The 20,582-nt window shown below is 46.1% G+C and overlaps 1 protein-coding gene across 1 annotated transcript; it reads left to right on the forward strand.

Moving 5' to 3' along the window:
* Positions 1 to 12,312: 12,312 nt before the first annotated feature.
* On the forward strand, positions 12,313 to 17,784 carry LOC149304730 (cornifelin homolog). Its single transcript, XM_089479109.1, has 4 exons — positions 12,313 to 12,373; positions 15,677 to 15,809; positions 16,804 to 16,940; positions 17,695 to 17,784. The coding sequence occupies exons 2-4, from the start codon at positions 15,686 to 15,688 to the stop codon at positions 17,782 to 17,784; spliced, it is 351 nt and encodes a 116-aa protein (XP_089335235.1). The 5' UTR covers positions 12,313 to 12,373; positions 15,677 to 15,685.
* Positions 17,785 to 20,582: the final 2,798 nt, after the last annotated feature.

A 20,582-nucleotide genomic window follows, 5' to 3' on the forward strand; every position in this document is an offset into this window, starting at 1 on the left:
GGCTCACCTCAAACTCTGCAGAGGCAGCATGGCATAGTGGTCTGAGCATTGGACTATGACTCTGGAGGCCTCATTATCCTCGTGTTTTAACTGCCTTTGAAATGGTTTTAAATGAATAAGTCTCCCTTATCTGGAATTCCAAAATCCAAAGTGTTCCAACATCCGAAGCGTGTTTTTCCCCAAGAGTGGCTGCGGTTCCATGTCCGCAGACTTGGCTCCACGCACAAAATGATTTCAAAATAGTGTATAGAATTGCCTTTGGACCATGTGTATAAAGTGTATAGGAAACATAAATAAGCTGTGCTTTTGGATTTGGCTCCCATCTCCAAGATAATTTGCTCAGAGGAGGTTTGCTGTTGCAATCCTTTATTATTATTATTATTATTATTATTATTATGCTTTATTTATATAGCGGTGTAGATTTGAGGCTGAGAGAGTGTGACTTGCCCAAGGTAAGTGAATGGGCTCCTGTGTCCGAGTGGGGATTCGAACCCTAGTCTCCGGAGTCTTAGTCTGGGCTAGGTCTGTAGCAAGCAATGCAATAAAGCTTAAGCTGGGAAAGAATGGGATTCTGTAATAGACGATCCTCCTTTAGCCTCCTTTGCTTTCTGCAAAAGGCAAAGTAAACAGCAGCTGCCTCCAGGATCCCTTACAAAACATGCGCAGAGAACAAAACAGAGGGAAAAGGGAACGTGGATTAGCTTTCCAGCGTATTTAGAAAGCGCAGTTCTACATGTTTTTGCCACTAAAATGGAAATCATACGAAAAGTGGTGAAAGACAGCGAAAGAAAAGGGGGAAAACCCATTCCTGGATGCATCTTGCAATTCGATCTCTCCAAGCTTCAAAATGAAAATATTTAGCAATGATTTATCGCACGCGTTGCATCATGGCATCATTGGGCACAAAATCAATAAGTGAAGTATTAAAAGACGCAAGCTTCAAAATGTTATCCTTTACTTAGGGAAGGCTTCCCTGACCTGGCTGTGTTTCGTTCCAGATGTGCCTAATGTTAGTTTTGAATGACAAGTTTGCTCTTCTCTTTTGTGGGAACAGAAACTGCTCCTGATTCTTTCCATGTTATTTCTGCCCTGACTCCTGGCACCAAACTTCCCATTTCCCACCTACTTTGTGAACTCAGGTATACCGGTATTTGCTTAAATTTGCAAGCTGCGTTGATGATGATGGCAATGATGATGATGATGGTGATGATGATAATGAGAGGCTCTAATGTAGCATTCCCCAATTCACTGCCCAACGGATATCTTGGACTACAAATCCCATCATTTCTCTCTGTCATAGGGTTTATGATGGCAGTTGTAGTCCGTATGCGCCTTCAAGTTGCCTGTCAATTGAATGGCAACTCTGTGAATTTCTCCTAGGCTTTTCTTAGGCCAGGAATTGGTTTTGCCAGTTCCTTCCTCTGAAATAGCTCCTCCAGCACCTGGGATCCGTTGGCGGTCCCCCATCCAAGTACTATCCGGTGCTGGTCCTGCTTAGCTTCCAAGGTCAGACAGGATCTGGTGCCTCCAGCCCTTGGCAACAAACCTAGAAGATGGTGAGTATTTCCTTCCAGCTCAAAACTTTGGCAAGATATTTTTTTAATTTGAGGTGTGACTTTTCTTCTCTTTCTCTTATCAAGGGTTGTTTTCAAAATACACACACACAGCGCTGTATATCTGTGTGTGTGTGTATATAGATAGACCCTTCTCCCCAAGGGACCAGTCTCTCTCCGTAGCACTCATCCAGAGAAGGAAGGATGGAAACAAACAAGCCATCCGCCCGCCAAATCCTGGCATTTGTGGTGTGTGTTTGTGTGTTTGTGTGCCTTCAAGTTGCCTGTCGACTTGAATTTCATCATGTTTTCATGGGGTTTTCTTAGGCAAGGTATCCTCAGATGTGCTTTTGCCAATTCCTTCCTCTGAAATATTACAGCACTTGGGATTCCTTGGCAGTCTCCCATCCAAGGGCTAACCAGGGCTGACCCAAAACCGCACAGAGCCTTGTGCCTTTTTAGGGTATTTAGGCCACTGGTTTGTTTTAACCCAGTATAAAGCCCAGCAATATCTGGAAGCCTGCGTTTTGGTCCACGCTTCCCTTGGATCTTGTAGAGGGAGATTTGGAGAGACTGTTTTCTGGCTTCTCTCGCTGGGCATTGCAACCCTTTCTCCTTTTCCTGCAGAGATACTTGGCATTTTAATACATTATATATATATATATATATATATATATATATATATATATGTTTGACCACCTGAAAAATTCTATTCTCAGTGCTTAATCCAAAGCAGGGCCAAAGAAACATGACAAGGTGCCGAAACATTTTGCGGTGTTCACACTAAGCAACGACCTTGTGAGCTTTGCAATGCCTTATTGGATTGTGTGGGTGTCGTTGGCCTTTAAAACCAAGCTCTCGGTCCAGTTTGCACACCGTCCTTTGGACAATGCTACAAAACCTAAGTAGGCCTCACAAGCGGCTGTGCCTACTGAGCAAGGGTTGGCAGGTCCGCTCCATTTTATAGTCCAAACTCTAAAAGAAGGCGTTGAACCCTGTTTTCCCCAAACTGGCCTTGGAGTGCTTCTTTAAATGTTTGCACCAGACCGGATTCAATGCTACCCTGCTGTGGCATTTCCAGACAACGAGAGTTGCTGGCATGATCTTTGTGTGTGCGTATCTCACACAAAAAAGCACATCTAAGGCAAGCATGGAGCAAAATGCAACCTTCCAGATATTGCTGGACTGCAGCGCCTATCATGGTGAAGGATGCTGGAAATTGCATTCCCACAGTGTCAGGATGCCTACAAGTTGCAGCACTAAGGCGGCTTCCCCCAGCCTGTTTGGGATGGCAACACCCATCATCCCCACTCAATGCTGGTTGGCACAAGGGAAGGCAGCTTGGAGAAGGAGGCCTTAGGAGCGCAAACACAATTGCACACACAACATCAAGGAGAGATGTGGCCACGAGAAATGAAACCGCCATGCCCCCTTTTTAGCTTCTGCCCACCGGCCTCCAAGCCAAGGCTGGTCTCCCTGGAGGTCGGTTGGCAACCTGAGTTTCTAGGTTTCCTTATTATGGGGTAAACAGCAGCACAGGCTTGGTTTTTTCCTGGCTGGGAGGCGTTTGCTGTCCTGTTTTCCTTCCTCTCCCCTCCCTTGCTTTCCAAATGCTTCATTACTGTCTATGTTTTCCAGAGGTTCGGATGAAAACCCACGCTCATCTCATGGCAAGGCTCCGCTGGGCCCCCGGCGCTTCTCTCTTTCTAAACGCAGGGCTCTTCTCTTTGCAGCTTTGCTCATTTCATCTTCTTAAACCTGGCTCCCTTCCTCCTCCTTATTGCCTCCTCTCAGGAAACCGCATCCCTTGGAGGTATTTGCTCATCGTGTTTGTCCCGTTGTTGCGTTTTCTTCCCCTCCGGTGGAAGACTTTCAAAAGAGCATTTCTGCAGAATTGTAGAAAAAAGGTTGTTTCAAGTTATGTGTAAATTTTAAACTTGCGTCCCGACTGGATCCCAAAGCCTCCAATGCACGGAATAACCAAAATTAACCAAGAGCATGCTATTGAGCATGGGCAGAGGGAGCCTTCTTTTCACACCATTCAGTCCCAAACAGCAGCAAGGCTTGGAATGGTTGCTTTTTTGGACTCCTAATCCCAGCATCCCCCAAGTGACCTGGGCACTCTGATTGGGGTAGTGGAGGTTAAGGTTGCTAGAGTAGAGTTTGGCACCACTTTCATTGCCATGGCTGCATGCTATGGGTTCACACACAGGGATGTGGATCAGGGTTGTTGTTGTGTTGGCTTATGTCAAGGGTAGCATGCAACCGGAACTCCCAGCTGTCCTCACCTGCAAAGCCACTGTAAGGAATGCTGGGAGCTGGAGTCAAAAACATCTGGAGGGCTACACCATCATTCCCAACCCTAGACTTTCGCCTACCAACGAAAGCCAGGGTTGCCAACAATCAAGGCAGCATGATGGTTTCCATGTTAAGGGCATGTGTGAACCCATAGCATGGAGTCATGGTGATGAAAATGGTGCCAAACTGAATTACATCTGCAGTGCAATTGCACCCAGGGTCTTCTTCAGGCTCAGGGCCCGGGAGCAGAGTCCCACCTGAAAAGTTGGCAACCTTCCTCCAGAGTCTCTGAGGAAAGGAGGATGAAATGTTTGGAGCAAGACGGAAAGAAAAATGAGGAAGGGTCCAGGGCAGGGGCTGGGAGGCAGGGAGGAATGACAGAGTACGGAACAAGGGCCGGGGGCACCTGGCGCATTATGGGGTCCGCTTAAAGGCCCATCGGTTTCTCCGATCCTGGCGAGGTTTGAGGGATGGATGGCGAATTGAAAGGGCAGCAAGTAGCTAAGCAAAAAGCCATCCATCAGCCACAGGCCGCTTGGAGACAGGCTCCCAAGGGAAGGGGAGGTGAAGAGGGTCTCCATCCAGGAGAGGAAATCAATGCGGAAGGTCTTGTTTGGGCAGGGGGCTTGCAAAGGCCCTGGCGGTGCGGTCATGCTTTGAGCATTGGGCTAGGAATGGAAGGGAAGCCAAGGATCAAATCCCCCATAACGACCCTGCAAGGCAGACGTACAATGGCTGGCAAAAAGAAGGATGCCAAGCCAATGCCATCACGGTTTGTGTGCCGACAGGTAGCAACAGAACTAGTTCATCATCATCATCACAACCTCTTTTCGTAGGCAGGAGCTATCCCTAAATTGTATGGACTGACAAGCCCAGAGCAACTCTGATCATGTGCAGAGTTCCCTCTTCAGTCAACCAAAGGCAGTTCTCTCAGAACCTGTTTGCAAATAGGAGCAGGGCTGCAAGTATGGGGTTAGGCTATATGGCCTTTGTGGTCCTTCCAGTTCTATGAATCTTTGGCTGCATCTGCAGTGCAGAATTAATGCAGTTTGGCACTGCTTTAACTGCCATGGCTCCTTGCTATGGAATTCTGGGATCTGTAGTTTTGTGAGCTCTTTAGCCTTCTCCGTCAGAGAGCTCTGGTGCCACAACCAACTGCAAATCCCAGGATTCCATAATATGGCACCATGAAAGTTAAAGCCGTGTCAAACTGTGTTAATTCTGCAGTGTAGATGCAGCTTTAGACTGCATTAGGGCTTTGCATCCAGAGTAGGCTTCTCATTTTGGGCCCTCCGACTGGACTGCAAGATCGGCCAAAAGCATTAGCTCTTGCATCCTTAAACCTATTTAAAGTTACTTTCTTCTTATTTCTTCCAGGAAGAGAAAGGTGTAGAAACTGGGGTTAGAGGTCCCATCCTCCCCAGAAGGATTGGAGGATCGTACGCTAATGTGGATCATGTCCTGATGGTCCAAAAGAACCAAGAGGATTGTGCAGAGAGAGATGCAGAATGGCAGGTGAGAAGAGCCTTTTAAAAATGTTAGCTTCTTTTGTGTGTGTTTGTGTGTGTGTGGATGTTAGGGTTGCCAAGTGAAACACAAGGCAGGGACCCTGCGTCTTCAGTGGTTGTCGAGAAGATAGGGATTCCAGCAGTGTGTCGACAGAGTTTATCCCATGAATATCCTGGGGAAATCGTGTAATTATGCAAAACGATTTCACACAACATTGCACAAAACCCATCATTAAAGTGGTCACAAAGAAGCATTAATGCATATCTTTTTAATTTCAGGATCTTAGTGACAATGCATTTCCAATATCACTTTTGCCTATGACAGTCATTCATGCAAATACCCGCCATTTCCGCTTCGTTTTCAGGATGCTTTAAATGCGCTTCCATCTCTCTCTAATGCCAAAATCAGCCCCAGTGCAATGAACTCCTAGGTGTCCCTTTGCTCTGTAGTGTCGCGAAGGAGGAAAACGCATAGGCACGCTTTTCGGGGCTGTGCCCTCGCCCCGAGATTCCTCTCTTTGGCCCTGAGAACCAGAGGGAAGAAGGGCCAGGCCTTGCGATTGGGAAACCCTGATGGCTGTGCTTGCGCCAAGGACAAGGAGAGGTCCTCCACTTGCCCTCCTTCGCCAAGAGACACACAGAGAACACCAAATTCTGGCTCTCTGAAGCCCAGCCGCCCTTCGCTTGACATCTCTCTGGGGTCCTGAGGCCCACCTCCTTTGCTCCTGCCGCCGTTCCTCCCTTCCTTTTTATTTCTATGATTTCTTTTCCTCCTCCTCCTCCTCTTCCTTTTTCTTGGGTGCCGTTATGACTTCATCCCGGCGCGGGTCGGAGGAGGAGGAGGCGAGGAGGAGGAGAAATAAATCTTCATAAAGGCTGGCTTGTGATTAATCCGCGGGCCAAGGCTGGAGAGCGGGACCTCTCCCATTAGTGGATAATGGGAAGATGGAAAGCTCCTGTCGCCGGCACTAGCCGCCCGTCATTTGTTCCACTTTGCAGTCCATTTGGCGGGGAGACTACAAGCCACTCCATCAAAAATATTTTCAGAGTTAATTTCCGTCCCTTAATCTGCTTGATTCTTATTTTGTATCGAATGGCAGAATCGATTTTCGTGGCGACTAAATTAAATAAGGGCTCTTTTCATGCATGGGGGAGCCCGGGAGCGAAGGGGAAAACAGAGAGAGAAAGATTGGGGGAAGGAGGAGGAGGAAGAGAGGGAAGGAGAAAGAATTAGAAAAGAGGAGGGAAGGGGGAGATGGGCCCAGACACTTTTGGAGGGGGCTTAATTTCAAACCCGGGAACCCCACTTCCTTCACACAAATGCACACATATCTGTCGGTGTTCAGACCCACAAAGGTGGGCCTAGGCAAATGCAGCAGCCACACAAACCTCCAGATCTTTTGCAGCAACACATTGTGACCCTCCTTTTCCTTCCCTCACAACTTCACATCCTTCAACACAGCCACTCCATCTGTTTTTCTTTTTTCATTGCAATCTTCTCTAAAGCAACAGATTTTGGCCCTTCTTCTCCTTGCTCCCCAAACAAGGTATTTCAAACCCTCCAACGTTTTGCAGGCGAAAACCCTAAGGAATGCCTGTGGCCAAGCGGCATCAGAACATGGTCAAGGTGGCCAAAGTTGCAAGCAAAGAGAGGCTGCAGAAGTTTGGTTTTGGGAAGGGAAGAGTATGCTCCCTTCTCTCTTCTTCCGTCGGTGAGTTAACCGAATGCAAACACTCCTTTTGCACTACTTTGCAGCCATTGAAATCGGCTGAAGACAAAGGTGGAAAGTGCGAGAAGGAAGCAGCTGGAAAAGCAGAACAACAGTAGAAGTGAAATCTTTCCCTTCCCAAGAGGATCAGCCAAAAGCAAACTGCTGTAGCCTTTTGCCACTTGCCTGTTCATCCTCATGAATAACTTTTGTCATCCTGGCCGGACTCTGATGTTTCTTGGCCACTCGCATCCTGGTTTTCGTATCTGAAACAGTTCCTATCGCTATCCGTGCCAAAGTTTTAATTGGGCCAAAATTCCAGTCCAAATGGGAGTTGCTCTCACCATCCTTCCATCCTTCCAGGTTAAGGAAAAGCTGAGGAAAATATTCACACAGCAGGCCGTTGTTGAAATCGGAGCCAGGATTAAATCAATTAAGCCGCAGGACCCTTCTTTTCTTGGGAAGGCGATAGGCTGGGCATACATTTCCCATTGGAGAGAATGGCCTGACTGTAACTAAAACCCTGTTTGGGGATTAAATCATAGCGTTTCTCCAGAGAGTCCTGAGCCTAAGGATTAATCCAGCCCTTAAGGATTGGCGTGAGGATGATATGAAGATATATAGAGATGCATTTCTCTCTCTCTCTCCTTTTTTCCCTCACTGGATTCATGTAAAGGAAAAGAGAGGCCTGGGTCAGGTTTCAGAAATGGAAGGGAGAATGGCAAATGCAGAGCTGATGAATGCAAACACGGAGCTGGCCACAACCGAGCGGCGGGTTCAAGCGGCGGTCCCTGTCCCCTCTGTCAGAGTTTTCAATGTTCATTTCATTTGCCATTCTTCTTCCCTTGTCAAAGAGGCTCCGAGTGCCCCCCTCGTCCTCCTCCTCCGAGGCCCATGGGGAGTATGCGTGCGCGGCAGTGGCGGCGGCAGGGGAGCAGGGATGCGCACCTCTCCTCCTCCTCCTCCTCCGAGGCAAAGGAGGGGAGGCAGTCCACTTATTCATAGCCAGCCCAGCTATCCATTTATCTCCTTTTGCATCCCTGACAGCCTGACAGCCGGGTGCCCACCGCCACCACAACCGCCTCCCTGTCCCTCCCGACACCAGCTCCGATCTGCCGACAGTCCAGGACTTCCGACTCTGCAGGCTCTTGCTCCTCTGGAATAGGCATATCTATCTATCTATCTATCTATCTATCTATCTATCTATCTATCTATCCACACACACACAGTCAGCCCTCCACACATTTGTGGCTTTGACTTTTGCATTTTTGATTGTTCACGGATTTGATTAATATGTTCTCTCTAGGCATCTCTAGGTCCTCCGGCTCAACTCTATGGGCAATGCCTGCCGAAATCACGATGGAGGACCTAGATCTGTGGTGCTGCACCTATGGCACACATGCCCTCTCTGGCACACAAAGCCATTTTGGAGAACACATGGAGAGATGGGAGGGTGGAGGAAGAGGAGGAACAGGCGCATGCTGGAAGTTCTGCCCCTCTTAACACCCGCTGGCAGAACACCTTTAAGTTTGGGCATTCGGTCCTTAAAAGGTTTCCCATCACTGACCTAGATATTCCTAGAGAGAACACTTCTTTAGGCATCTGTAGGTCCTCCAGTGCAAGTCTGCGGACAACGCCTGGCAAATATTGATCATAGAGTTGCATTGGAGGACCTACCTTGGGTGGAAAAATGGTTTTTATATTTGCAGGTTGGATTCCCCCCCCCCCCAGTTTCATTGGGGTCTAGAGTCCCTAACCCTAATGAATGTGGAGGGCCTACTGTATATGTATATGTGTGTGTGTATTATATACTATTTATAATTGGAACTGTTTTTGAGGTGGCGCTTATGGGGGTTCAGCATTGACAGGAAGGTTGTGACAACATTGACCTCTTTGCGCAGCATGGCTGCAAGTGACTTTTCCTATCCAGAACCATGCAAACATCCTTCAATACATGAAGACTCTTGCAAGCCCAGTGTGTGCACAGAAGGGCCCTCCATGTATTCAGTGGAGCTTACTCCCAAGTAAATGTACACAGGATCAGTGGCTTGCAGCCTTTGTTATTCCTGGCAGGGCTCAAAGACAATTGCCCTCCTAATATTTTATAGTTGTTGCCCGTTGTTGTGTGCCTTCAAGTCATTTCCAAGTTATGGCAAGCCTAAGGTGAACCTGTCAAGGGGTTTTCTTGGCAAGATTTGCCCAGAGGAGGTTTGCCATTGCCTCCCCTGAGGCGGACAGAATGTGACTTATTGCCCAAGGGCACCCACTGGATTTCATGGCCAAGCTGGGATTCGAACCCTTGTCTTCAGAGTCGTAGTCCAACAGTCAAACCACTATGTGCTTCATCATTTTGATTCCAAGGAAACTACCCCAAATCCAAAGGTGTCTGGATCCAACCCACTACAGAAACTAAAAAAGCTCAAGGGACTCCACTCGGCTGCAAAACGGATCCTTAACTTGCAGCTGTTTTGTTTCAGATACAAATCTGGGCAGAGCAAACACCCGCTTCTGAGTCATTTGGGACTTGGGTAAACACCCTGCACCCAATTTGGGCTTCTCTGGGCGGCGGGTCCAAGGTCCAAGGAGGCGCTGGCAACGGAGAAGCAAGAGCCCGGCCAGAGAGGCAAATATTTGGGCGCCTCCAAAGGAGTCCCCTTGCAAGCGACTCCACCCTCCAGCAGGGGGCGCTCTGAGATATTCTGCCATGGTCCCCAGTTATCCAGATTATCAAGGGTGCAACCAGGGGCATCACTTGGGGGCGCGGGGAGGAAGTGTTGGATCGCACCAGGTGACTCCTAAAAGGGGGTGATGCCTGTCCTCCTCAGACACCTGCCTTTGGGCAGAAGCAGGCTGCGTCATTCACCTGCATCCCTGAAAAATGCTGAAGAGATGGTGAGAATGGGAGGAGGAAAAAGAGAAAAAAGGCCCCCGTTTTTAAATTGTAAATTTGTTTTTTAAAAAATTAATTTTTAAAAATGAAATTTCATTAAAACCACGTTTTACCAAATTTTCACTTCAACCACTTGGCACTATTCAAAGATATAGCCGCGTTAGTCTGTAGAATCATTACATAGAGAGATCTTGCAGCACTTTTGAGATTCACTGAAAGAAAGAAGTTGGCAGCAGAAGCTTTCCTAGATTTAAGTCTACTTCTTCAGATGCATTTAAGACTACAGAACGAAAGCTCATGCTGCCAACTTCTTCCTTTCAGTTAGTCTCAAAGGTGCTGCAAGATCTCTCTGCACATGGCACTGTCTGTATGTAAACTTAAATGCATTTAGGCTGTGCGTATGATGTTGTAATTTAAAGGTATCATTTTAATTTTGCTAGTTGCTTATGTCACAACTATGGCAATATGCAGATATTATGATTCACAAGTATCATTAGTACAATAAACATTACTAAGGGTTGTGCATGGCGTGGCATCGTGGGAGGAGGTCAGTGGCAGGGGTGGCACCAAGAGTGACCGCATCGAGAGACGCCAACCTTAGTGACGCCAGCAGGCGCAACTGCAGCCAGGGCATTTTTGTTACTTGCGGTTTTCCCATATTCCTAGGGGTCTTGCACCCCTAACCCAAGCGGATATGGAGGGGCAAGTGTACACAGTATATTCACGCATGTTCTGGGGATAAAGAGTGAGGCCTGAAACAAATGAAACGCCAAAGGCCCTGCCAATGGCAGGCAATCGTGTTATTAAAAGAGGAGGAAGAGGAAAGTGGCGTAGGTGCATTGGCCAGAAGTCACAATATCTTTGTGGCCTTTGGGCTGGTCCTTCAGTTGGGCAAGCAAGGTTTCTTACCCAATTGTGGATTTTGGACTTTGTTATCCCTGGCCTGATATCTTTCTTTTACTGATAGTGCCCATCTCCCAGGCCTTGAGAAAAATGAGTCGAGGGAGATAGAAGTGAATCGTTTTGATGAAGAAGAACTCGCCTCCTGTTCCAATCTCCCTTTGAAGTTGTTTTGTTGGAAAGGACACTTGCGGTCATGAATTGTGTGTGTGTGTGTGTGTTCGTGTGCGTGTGTGCGCATAGGCGAAAACATTCCCCAACTGGCATCTGGCTCTTGCAAATGTGATGTGAGATTTGCAAATCCAGATCATGGTGTCGGGAAGGAGACATTGGGTCTAAGTCTGGAATAAGCCCCCGTTCGGCACAAGCGGGGCCTGTCCTGGGCAGAGCGGCACAGGAGCTCAGTAAAGAAGGAATCACGAACAGTATGCCCTCCAACATTTCGCAGGTAAAAGCTGGGACACATGCAGCCAACCAGCCTCAGAGTGTGGCCAATGTGGCAAAAGGTATTAATAGGAAGAACACAAGAGCTAGGAGAAGCTGCTTTTAAAATGCCTCACTTTCCTCTTTTGTTCTCAGCTCACTTCCATTGCTGCAAACCGAATTCAAAGTTCCCAGGGAACTCAGGCAAAAGCAAACTGCTGCAGCCTTTCCTAACTTGCGCATTTACTTTTGCAATATCAAGCACCCACTGATGTTGCTTAGCCAGACGTCTCCCAGTTTTCGCCTGTGAAATGTTGGAAGGAATGCCCTACCATGGAGTTTATCGCACTGGGGCTAATTTTGGCACGAAAGAGAGATTGAAGCGCATTTAAAGCATCCCGCAAATAAAGCCAAGAAAATGGCAAGTAATTGTGCGAATGATGATCACACGCAATGGCGCAAATAAAGTGATAGGAGAATGGATTGTCGCTGAAATCCCAAAAGTAAAAAAAGATGTGCGTTGATGCTTCTTTGCAACCACTTTAAAGGCGGGTTTTGTGTGACGTCGTGCGAAATTGTTTTGTGTAATTACACTATTTTCCCAGGATATTCACAGGTAAACTCTCACTCTCCTTCATTTGATGAACTCCCCTGTTTTCCTCCCATCAGCCTTGGCTAAACCCCAATCCCACGAAGGGCCTGAAGTCTTGGCGCAAAATGATCGTTGATAATCCATCCTTGCAGATTTCTGTCCAATTATTCCCTTGAATGGACAAAAGGCGCATCATGCCCATCTCCCATCCCCTTTATCCAACCTCATGCTCTCTGTGACAATGACTGGACAATGGTTTCTCCACCTTAAATTCTTTTCCCCACCAAAAGTGACTTTGGTGTTTATCGCCACCCCTCCTTTTTACTCTCTTGGTCACTAATTTCCCCGCCCTTCGCACAAAGTGTGTGTGTGTGTATTTGTAGGTCTCTCTCTATATATACATAGGAAAGCTGTGGCAGAACCCCACCCGACTGGTTTCTTTACCTGGAGACATCTGGCCAACACAATACCTGGCGTTCCTGCAGGTAAAGGACAAACAGGTAAGAAAGGAGGCCTGGCTTTGGCACAGGAGCAAACTTTCCGCTCACAGGAGCAAACTTTCCGCTCTCTGCTGTGGGAGATATGGAGAGGCACCATTTGGGGAGAAGCCGGCCTTGAACTGTCCCGCAATGCGCTCCGAACTGCTGTGCTTAAAGGGATCTGGAGATGTGCCTCTAGTATATTCTTGCCCACTTCTTTTCAGTCTTTCTGCTTAGGCTCTGCTTCCACACTTCTCTCTTCAGCGTTCCTCAAACCTTCTTCCATGGTTTAATCCGCTGCCTGGGGAGGATGGGAACTGTAATCCACTGTGTCTGGACAGAAGTTGTAGTCTTGCATCTGTTTCAAAGGGAGGGGAATCCAAGGTCCTGAGATCGAATTTGGCTCTCCAGGGACAGTCCCAGTTTTTGGAACGCTTTCCCCTTGGCAGATATCTTTCATGCACCCTCCACCCCTTTTAAGTGGCTTATAGGTTTCCCCAAAGGCTCAGTTACTGGCAGAGAAGCTGGAATAAGGTGGCATTTGGGGTCTCTTCTCACCCAGCTGAGAGCGGTTTGAGCATCTCATTCTCTGCAATGCTAGACATTTGGGGGTTGAGGGAAATGCCATGGAACGGCAGAACTTCTATGGGAGGGCATTGTCCTCATTTTTGGACCCCTTTTAGTTATAGCCAACCAAATATTGAAATGTGGCTCCCTTCTAATTTTTCTGAAGTTGGATTTGACTCCCAAGAGGTTCTTTGTTCTTGATTCTGAGAGGTGTAGCCCCAAAAAAGTAACTTTTCCGGGCTCTCTAGCCGCAAGGGCGGCTTCCGTGCTGTGAAAAGGCTAAAGACCCCACCCTATGCGCCTCCGGGCCACACATAGCAAAAGGACATTATTAGATGTGAGAGAGCCGCCTTATCTCATGCGCCATTCCTGGCTGCCCCACATGAAAGCCATAGAGAGACTTGGCTCAAAAAGGAGTGTTTTTATGTATATTAAGGTGCAAGCATTTTTTTAAAAATGAATTTCTGTGCTGTGTAGTTTCTTTAAGGCCAGTTTCCCAAGGCATTTGCATTCATGCCAACCAAGATGGGAAAGGTGTCAATGGTGTCGGACCACTGCTCCCAGTAGGTTCCAGTGCTGGCTATGCTGGACGATGGGATTTGCAGTCCCTGGTGTCCGATGGAGAAGTCGGGCTGCAATCCCACAAACCTACTGAGGCCGATACGCCTGGAAGTCAGCCACGTTGAAATCAATGGAACTTGCTTTTCGAGTAACTGTTTTTAGGATCAGACTTTTGAGCCGATTGATTTCAGGGGCATCTTAATTCCCATTGATCCCAACAGGGCTTTGTGGGGGAGAAAGTCCGGTGGCACTAATCCGTTTAGCCTGGCCTGAGGTTTCTCTGGCAAGATACAGGTGACTTCATGAATCCTCATTGCCTGAAACGAGGTTATCAACAGAGCAATTAAAAGAAATGAAATCTAGCTGGAGGAGATCGGCAGGGAATGGAATAGGGCTGCATTTTCACGGCTGCAGAGGACCCCCTTCGGCCCCGTCTGCAAATGGAGGGATTGGGGAGAATATGTCCAAAATGGGAGGGAAATGGGGCTTCTCCAATGCCAGGGAACCCTAATCGGAGACAAGTGAGAATCTCAGTGGTTTGAGAATCCTTCCCATGCCTTCAACCATCCCAGTTTGCTGGATTAATCCCCTGCCATTCCACTTTCTCAGGTGCTTTTAAAATGCCCTGGTTTCTCTCTCTTCCTCCCACTTTTGTCCTCAGTTTACTTCAGTTGTTGCAAACTGAGTTCAAAATGCAAAAGGACTTTGCACTCAATTAAAGTCAAGGATGTGAAAAGAGATAAAGAGGAAGAATATTGCCCTTCCCAGAAGGTTCAGGCAAAAGTAAAAGATCCGCAGCATCTCCTAGGTTTTGTCTTCTTGGCCACAAGTGTCCTGGCTTCCATCTATGAAAATAAGCGCCTGCCACCCCATTTCTGTCCAGAAAGTGCTGCTTTCTGCGGAGGAAGTACCTTTTCTGCAAGAGATGTTTTCTGTGTAGAAAATGTTGCTTCCTGTGCAGAAAACACAAACATCTGTAGGGGAAGAAAAGGTGACCTTCTGCTGTTTGGGGTAGAATAAGCATTTATTTCCACCTGTCTTCCCAGTGAGATCGAGGCGGCTCTTAATGGGTTGCACAGGCTTTCGGTCCTTGACTCTTACTCTAGAAAGTAATGGTGCAATTAGGTGGTGCCACAGACCCAAGATCCACGCTTCACTCTTGGCCAGGAGCAAAAACAAATGCACTTTAGACATGTCCAAGCGGAGATGTTTTGCAACAAAGGGCAAAACTGTGCAGAGGAATTAACTGGACTGACAATGGAATATTTTGAGTGCAAATTTTGTGTAGAATAAGCCCTGAATGGCAAAGATTCTCATCATTCCAGGATTCTTGTCCTGAAGGTTTCTCAACACCTGAGAAACGTGTTTTTAACCATGACACACACACACACTGTACATACATACACACACACATACATATACATACAGTGGTTCCTTGGAACTTGTGCATTTTCAAGCTCCATAGGTTTGAGTGGGGCATGTGCGTGGGGGGGGCATGCCATGGTGCGTGCTCCATTGAAATTAATGGTGGTTGCTCCTCTCTGGATTTTCAAGTCCACGGATTTGGAGGGGCAACTGTATATTCGAATAGTCTTCCCCTCCTGTGATATATCATTATAGATAGATTATTCATGGAAGTCATGTCCTGTGGGGGGTAAAACATCACTGTAAGTTGTTTACTGGTTTTCGCACCCAGCCCCAGCCGAGCCCAATCCATCTTGCTTAGAAGGGAGGCTCTGTTCACTTATCACCCCGATGTGGACGAAAGAACCGATAAGGCCCACAATGTACACACGGCAGCTCCCTCCAGATCCGTCCAGCGCATGCAATCCCTCCCTGTTCAGGCGGCTACACCGGATCCAACCATGCCCACATTGCGCGGTTCCTGCTTCCCCAGGGCCTTGTGTCTCCCTGGCCTGGTTCTGGTGGCAACCCGTTCAGACGATGCACAACCCAAACCTCGGTTCTGGTACAAATGGTCCAGACAACATCCAGGCTGTTCATTTTATTGCACCATTGTATTTAATGGGACTTGAGCATTCATGGACTTTGGTTATCAACAAAGGGTCCTGGAACCAAACTCCAGCGGATTCCAAGGGCCCCCAGTGTATATTCTTTCTATTTTATTTTAGTAGCATGGTTTTATCTTATTGGCATAATAATAATAATAACGTAGCATGCCTTTCCTCTTTGCAGGCGCGCAAGATGGCTTACCAGACGGAGGTGATCGTTGATTCCCAGCCGCAAGGCATGGGCACCAGCTACACCTTCAGCCAACAGGGAGCCTGGAGTTCGGACTTGTGCGACTGCTGCTCCGATATGGGCGCCTGTGAGTGACTGCCTGGGGTCCCTTTGCTGCCGATTGAGCCACTGGCTTTGTCACAGGCAGTTTGGCCATTGACACTGACCCCCCAGCAAAAGAGATCATAGCTCACCCAAAAAAGGGGAGAGTGGTTTTGTTGTGTGCCTTCAAGTCATTTCTGACTTATGGCCACTCTAAGGAGAACCTATCTTGGGGTTTCTTAGGCAAGATATGTTCAGAGGAGGTTTGCCATTGCCTCCTCTGAGGCTGAGAGTATGTGACTTGCCAATGGTCACTCATTGGGTTTCATGGTCAAGAGGGGAATCAAACCCTGGCCTCCAAAGTTGTAGTCTTAACGCTGAAACTACTATCCCAAACTGGCTCTCCTCAACAAGTAATTGCCTTTTTATTATGATGAACAGTGAGAACTACTGTGTATTCTCATGTGTAAGTCTAGACATTTAAGTCAAAACACTTTGACCCAAATAATCGGAGTCGACTTATCCATGGGTCAAGGTTAAGTACTGCACTTGACCTCTCTTCCAAATGGAAACCTTTCCCTGGTGAAAGTCAAGAGTGCAGTCTGTCCTTGAAGCACTGACCCTCCTCTGCTCTTTTGTCCATCCTTCCTTCAGAGGGACCACAAACACTTGTGCCTCCTGCAATTTTGTACGTTTGTTGGCATTGCCTTCCTTTGTTTCATCCTTTAGATCCTTTGTGACATGTCCCTAAGTCTTACTCTCAACTTATCCACGGGTCATATATCAAGATCCATAATTTTGTCCCCAAAACCTGCCCTCAGCTTATAGCTGAGTATAAATGGTCATACTTTTTGAAAGTTTCCAGATCCTAGAAAGGCCGCTCAAGGCAAAGGGATATTGCAAGGAGAGACTTGGGGAAGGGCCACTGGGGCGCAGATGGCTACTTGGGGAGGCCAGAGGGCCATGGAGATTTAATTTGGGGATGGTGATGATGATGGGGAGAAGCCTGATGGCGATGCCATGCTTTTCTTTCCCTGCAGGCCTCTGTGCCACGTTTGTGCCCTGCATCTTTGCCTGCCGCGTGGCGGAGGAGGCAGGCGAGTGCTGCTGCCTTCCTTACCTTCCTGGTGCGCTTGTTGCCCTCCGGACCAGTGTGCGAGAGAGGAACCACATTGAGGTGAAGCGCTGGGGGTCGGGGGCTGTAACTGAAAATCCAGAGAGAGACAGATTAAGGGCCTGAACAGAAGGCCAAAATGAAGCTGCTTCGGGTCACTTTGGAGGCATGCTGTTTAAATGACACATGTATCTTAAAAGGCCAGAAGCTGTGCCAAAGCTGCGCTCCAGTCCTTAGGACCGGAGCATGGCTTTGGCGTGGTTTTTCACCTCTTAGGACGCATGCATCATTTAAACAGCATCCTAAGAGGTGAAAAACCACGCCAAAGCCATGCTCCGGTCCTAAGGACTGGAGCGCAGCTTTGGCACAGCTTCTGGCCTTTTAAGATACATGTGTCATTTAAACAGCATGCCTCCAAAGTGACCCGAAGCAGCTTTATTTTGGCCTGTCTGTTCGGGCCCTAAGTCTGCTTCCTCACTGCAAAAATAAAGCACTTTGATACCGCTTTAACTGCCACGGCTCCATGCTAAGGAATCCTGGGATCTGTTGCTTTGTGAGATATTCAGCCTTCTCTGTCAGAGCGCTCTGGTGCAACAATTACAAATGGAGCATGGATGTGCATTGATTTAGGGGTGAATCATAGCCCGTCCCGTGAAGTTTTAGGGGGGGAGTTGTGACTATGGGATCAGTAGTTAGGGATGCTACAGTTACTGACATAAGGCTCTTCCTCTTTGCAACACAGGAGTTGTTTCACTGAACTCTGCAGCACCTTGATCATTATTCCCCTTTAATTCCCACGTCTCCTCTTTCCGTCCAGGGCTCCATCTGCTCCGACTGGGTGGTCATGTCTTGCTGTCCACTCTGTGGGCTTTGCCAGATGTCGCGAGAGTTGGTCAACAAGGCTTGAGGCGGGAGAGGAAAGGCGGAAGAAAACTGTGCTTCGGGAGTATTGGGAGAACCAGGACAGGATTTGAACCCAGGACCCCATGCCTGCAAAGAGGACCAGCTGGCTGCCCTTGAGGAAGAAACCTGGAAAGAGGCCCAGCTGTTTAGTGCCTCTGTTCATCCCACCATTCAAACAGCTCCATCCTAATAAAAATAGATATACTTTCCCAAACTTGCGCCAGTTTTTGTTTATGGGAGGGACGGGTTGAGATGCCTTTTGGAGCTGGGTACAATCAGGGAGAACTACAACTCCCACAGTTCCTAGGGAAAGCTATAAGAAACCCCCATATGAAAATGGAATATATATATATAGACACACACACACACACACACACACACATAGTGCATATATATATATAGTCATATTAAAACTATCATCTTAATATTTTTATTTGGAAGAAGTATATATATATATATATATATATATATATAGTGTTTGTGTTTGTCATCAAGTCAATAGTATAACACTGCCTTTTAAAATGTGAAACACTAAAAGTCATCCAAATGAAATGGCGACTGAGTTTGGGACTACAATTCCCATCATCCCCAACCCACCCACATGCCCATGGCCCTTCTGGGGGTTCCCAGAGAGGGGCTTGAGGTGGCCAAGGGCGCAGACAGGTTGCAGGGAGACCTCCCCAACCTCTGCATGGTCTGGGGATGATGGGATGGGTCCTCCAACCCCCCACATGCTGTGCCTTCTGGGGATGATAGGAAGGGTCCTCCAAGACCTATTAAATACACACACACACACACACACACACACACATAATGTATTTATTATGTATATATCTGTATCTATATATCTAATTTATATGTGTGTGTGTGTGTATATATATATATATATAAAACTGTATATTATATATGTGTATATATATATATATATATATATATATATAAAATAAACCCATATGTGTAATATTATGTATGTATGTGTGTGTGTGTGTATATATATATATACACAATTATACACACGCACACATATATATAATAATATATGCATATATATGTGTGTATTTATATACAATTATAAATATATATACATAACCGTGTGTGTAATATTATGTATGTGTATATATATATATATATATATATATATACACACACACACATATATATAAGATTATAACTTTGTATATATAATTATATATGTGTATGAGTATTGTGAGATATAAAAATCCACTTTCCAATTTGTTGAGCTAAAGACAAGAAGGACTTAAGAAAACAACCAAAGAAATAATCAGGTGAAAGCACAATAAGCCATATTCATTTGAAAAGAATAATCAGTTCTGCAGAAAAGGGTGCAATCAATCTATCAGCAAAATTAAGCAAAGAGAGAGAGAGCACGGGTTTACACAGATTTTGCACCTTATTTATACAGTTCTTTATATCATCATCATCATCATTTTTATCATCATATTTTCCATTGGCCAGATCAAGAGATGTGATTAGTCTTAAGACCTCCTTTGCATGTATGTAACATCACCACCCATACCATACATCTCATGACCATTTACATTAGCCATTATAGACTCATAGGTGTGTTCTAATATCCATCGCCCCCATTACGCACGCATTACGCACGCATTACGCACGCATTACGCACGCATTACGCACACATTACGCATGCATTACGCACGCATTACGCACGCATTACGCACACATTACGCATGCATTACGCACGCAGGGTCAGTTAGATTTTGGTGTCAACGTTAAGTCAGCCTTTTATGAAACAAGTATTCTTGTCCATTAGTGAGAATAAAACTCCCGTATCTCTTGATTTATGTCTCCCTATAACATTGTCCTTGGTTTGCAGAGAAAGGCTTCTTTCCTTTGAAGCTTTTTGTCTAATTTAATTGCTACATTTGTAATGCAAGTCTATTTTATTCTTTATTTATTTATTCTCTAAACAAGACACTAGCCGTCTTAATAGTCTTGATATAGCCCAGAGTAACTTATTCAGTCCATGTTTTATAAAATAACTAAACTCAACATATTCTAGAATCACAAAATCATAAAATAATAGGGTTGGAAGGGATCCTAAAGGTCATCCAGTCCAAGCCCCTTCTTCTGCCATGCAGGAACTCTCAATCAAAACATCCCCATTGACAGATGGCCTTCCAGCCTCTGTTTAAAGACCTCTAAGGAATGTGTATCGTGTTCATTTACCAAAGATATAAACCCCTTAATTCTTACAAAACAATTTATTTCATGGATAACAGTGTTCAGGTGTCTTATATATTTAATAACTTGAAGTCCAATATACTTTTATAAAGTGAACACAATATAAAAAAACTTATCAAAAAACTATTTCTTTTACTAACTTAATTATTTTATAAAATCCCCCTTCAGGAAAAGGGCCTCAGCTGAACTTTATTCAGTCCCATTAGATATATTGATTATAATAGTATACATGTATATATGTGGTTCCATACGATCTATATATATATGTAATCTAATTATAGCATACGATTATATAATCCTTTCTACTCTAGTCATATGTTTCTAACTCTCTTATTAAATCCTATGTGTTTGATTCAAATCCATCTCTCTCAAGTATATATATATATGAAACTGTATGTTATACATATGTATGTACTGTATGCACAGAAGCGCTTGCGCAGGAGGAGACCATTGAGCCATTGCTTCTGGCGAAGGAGTTGAAGGCTACAAGCCTCGAAGACCATTCCCAAACGTTTGGCCAAATCTCACCAAATCCGCCCCCAATATCTCACCAAACACTTATTTCAACTCTCAAAA

Source organism: Sceloporus occidentalis, unplaced genomic scaffold (genome assembly GCF_023333645.1).
Source record: "Sceloporus occidentalis isolate IW3139 unplaced genomic scaffold, rSceOcc1.0.p SCAF_13, whole genome shotgun sequence".
Lineage (NCBI taxonomy): Eukaryota > Metazoa > Chordata > Lepidosauria > Squamata > Phrynosomatidae > Sceloporus > Sceloporus occidentalis.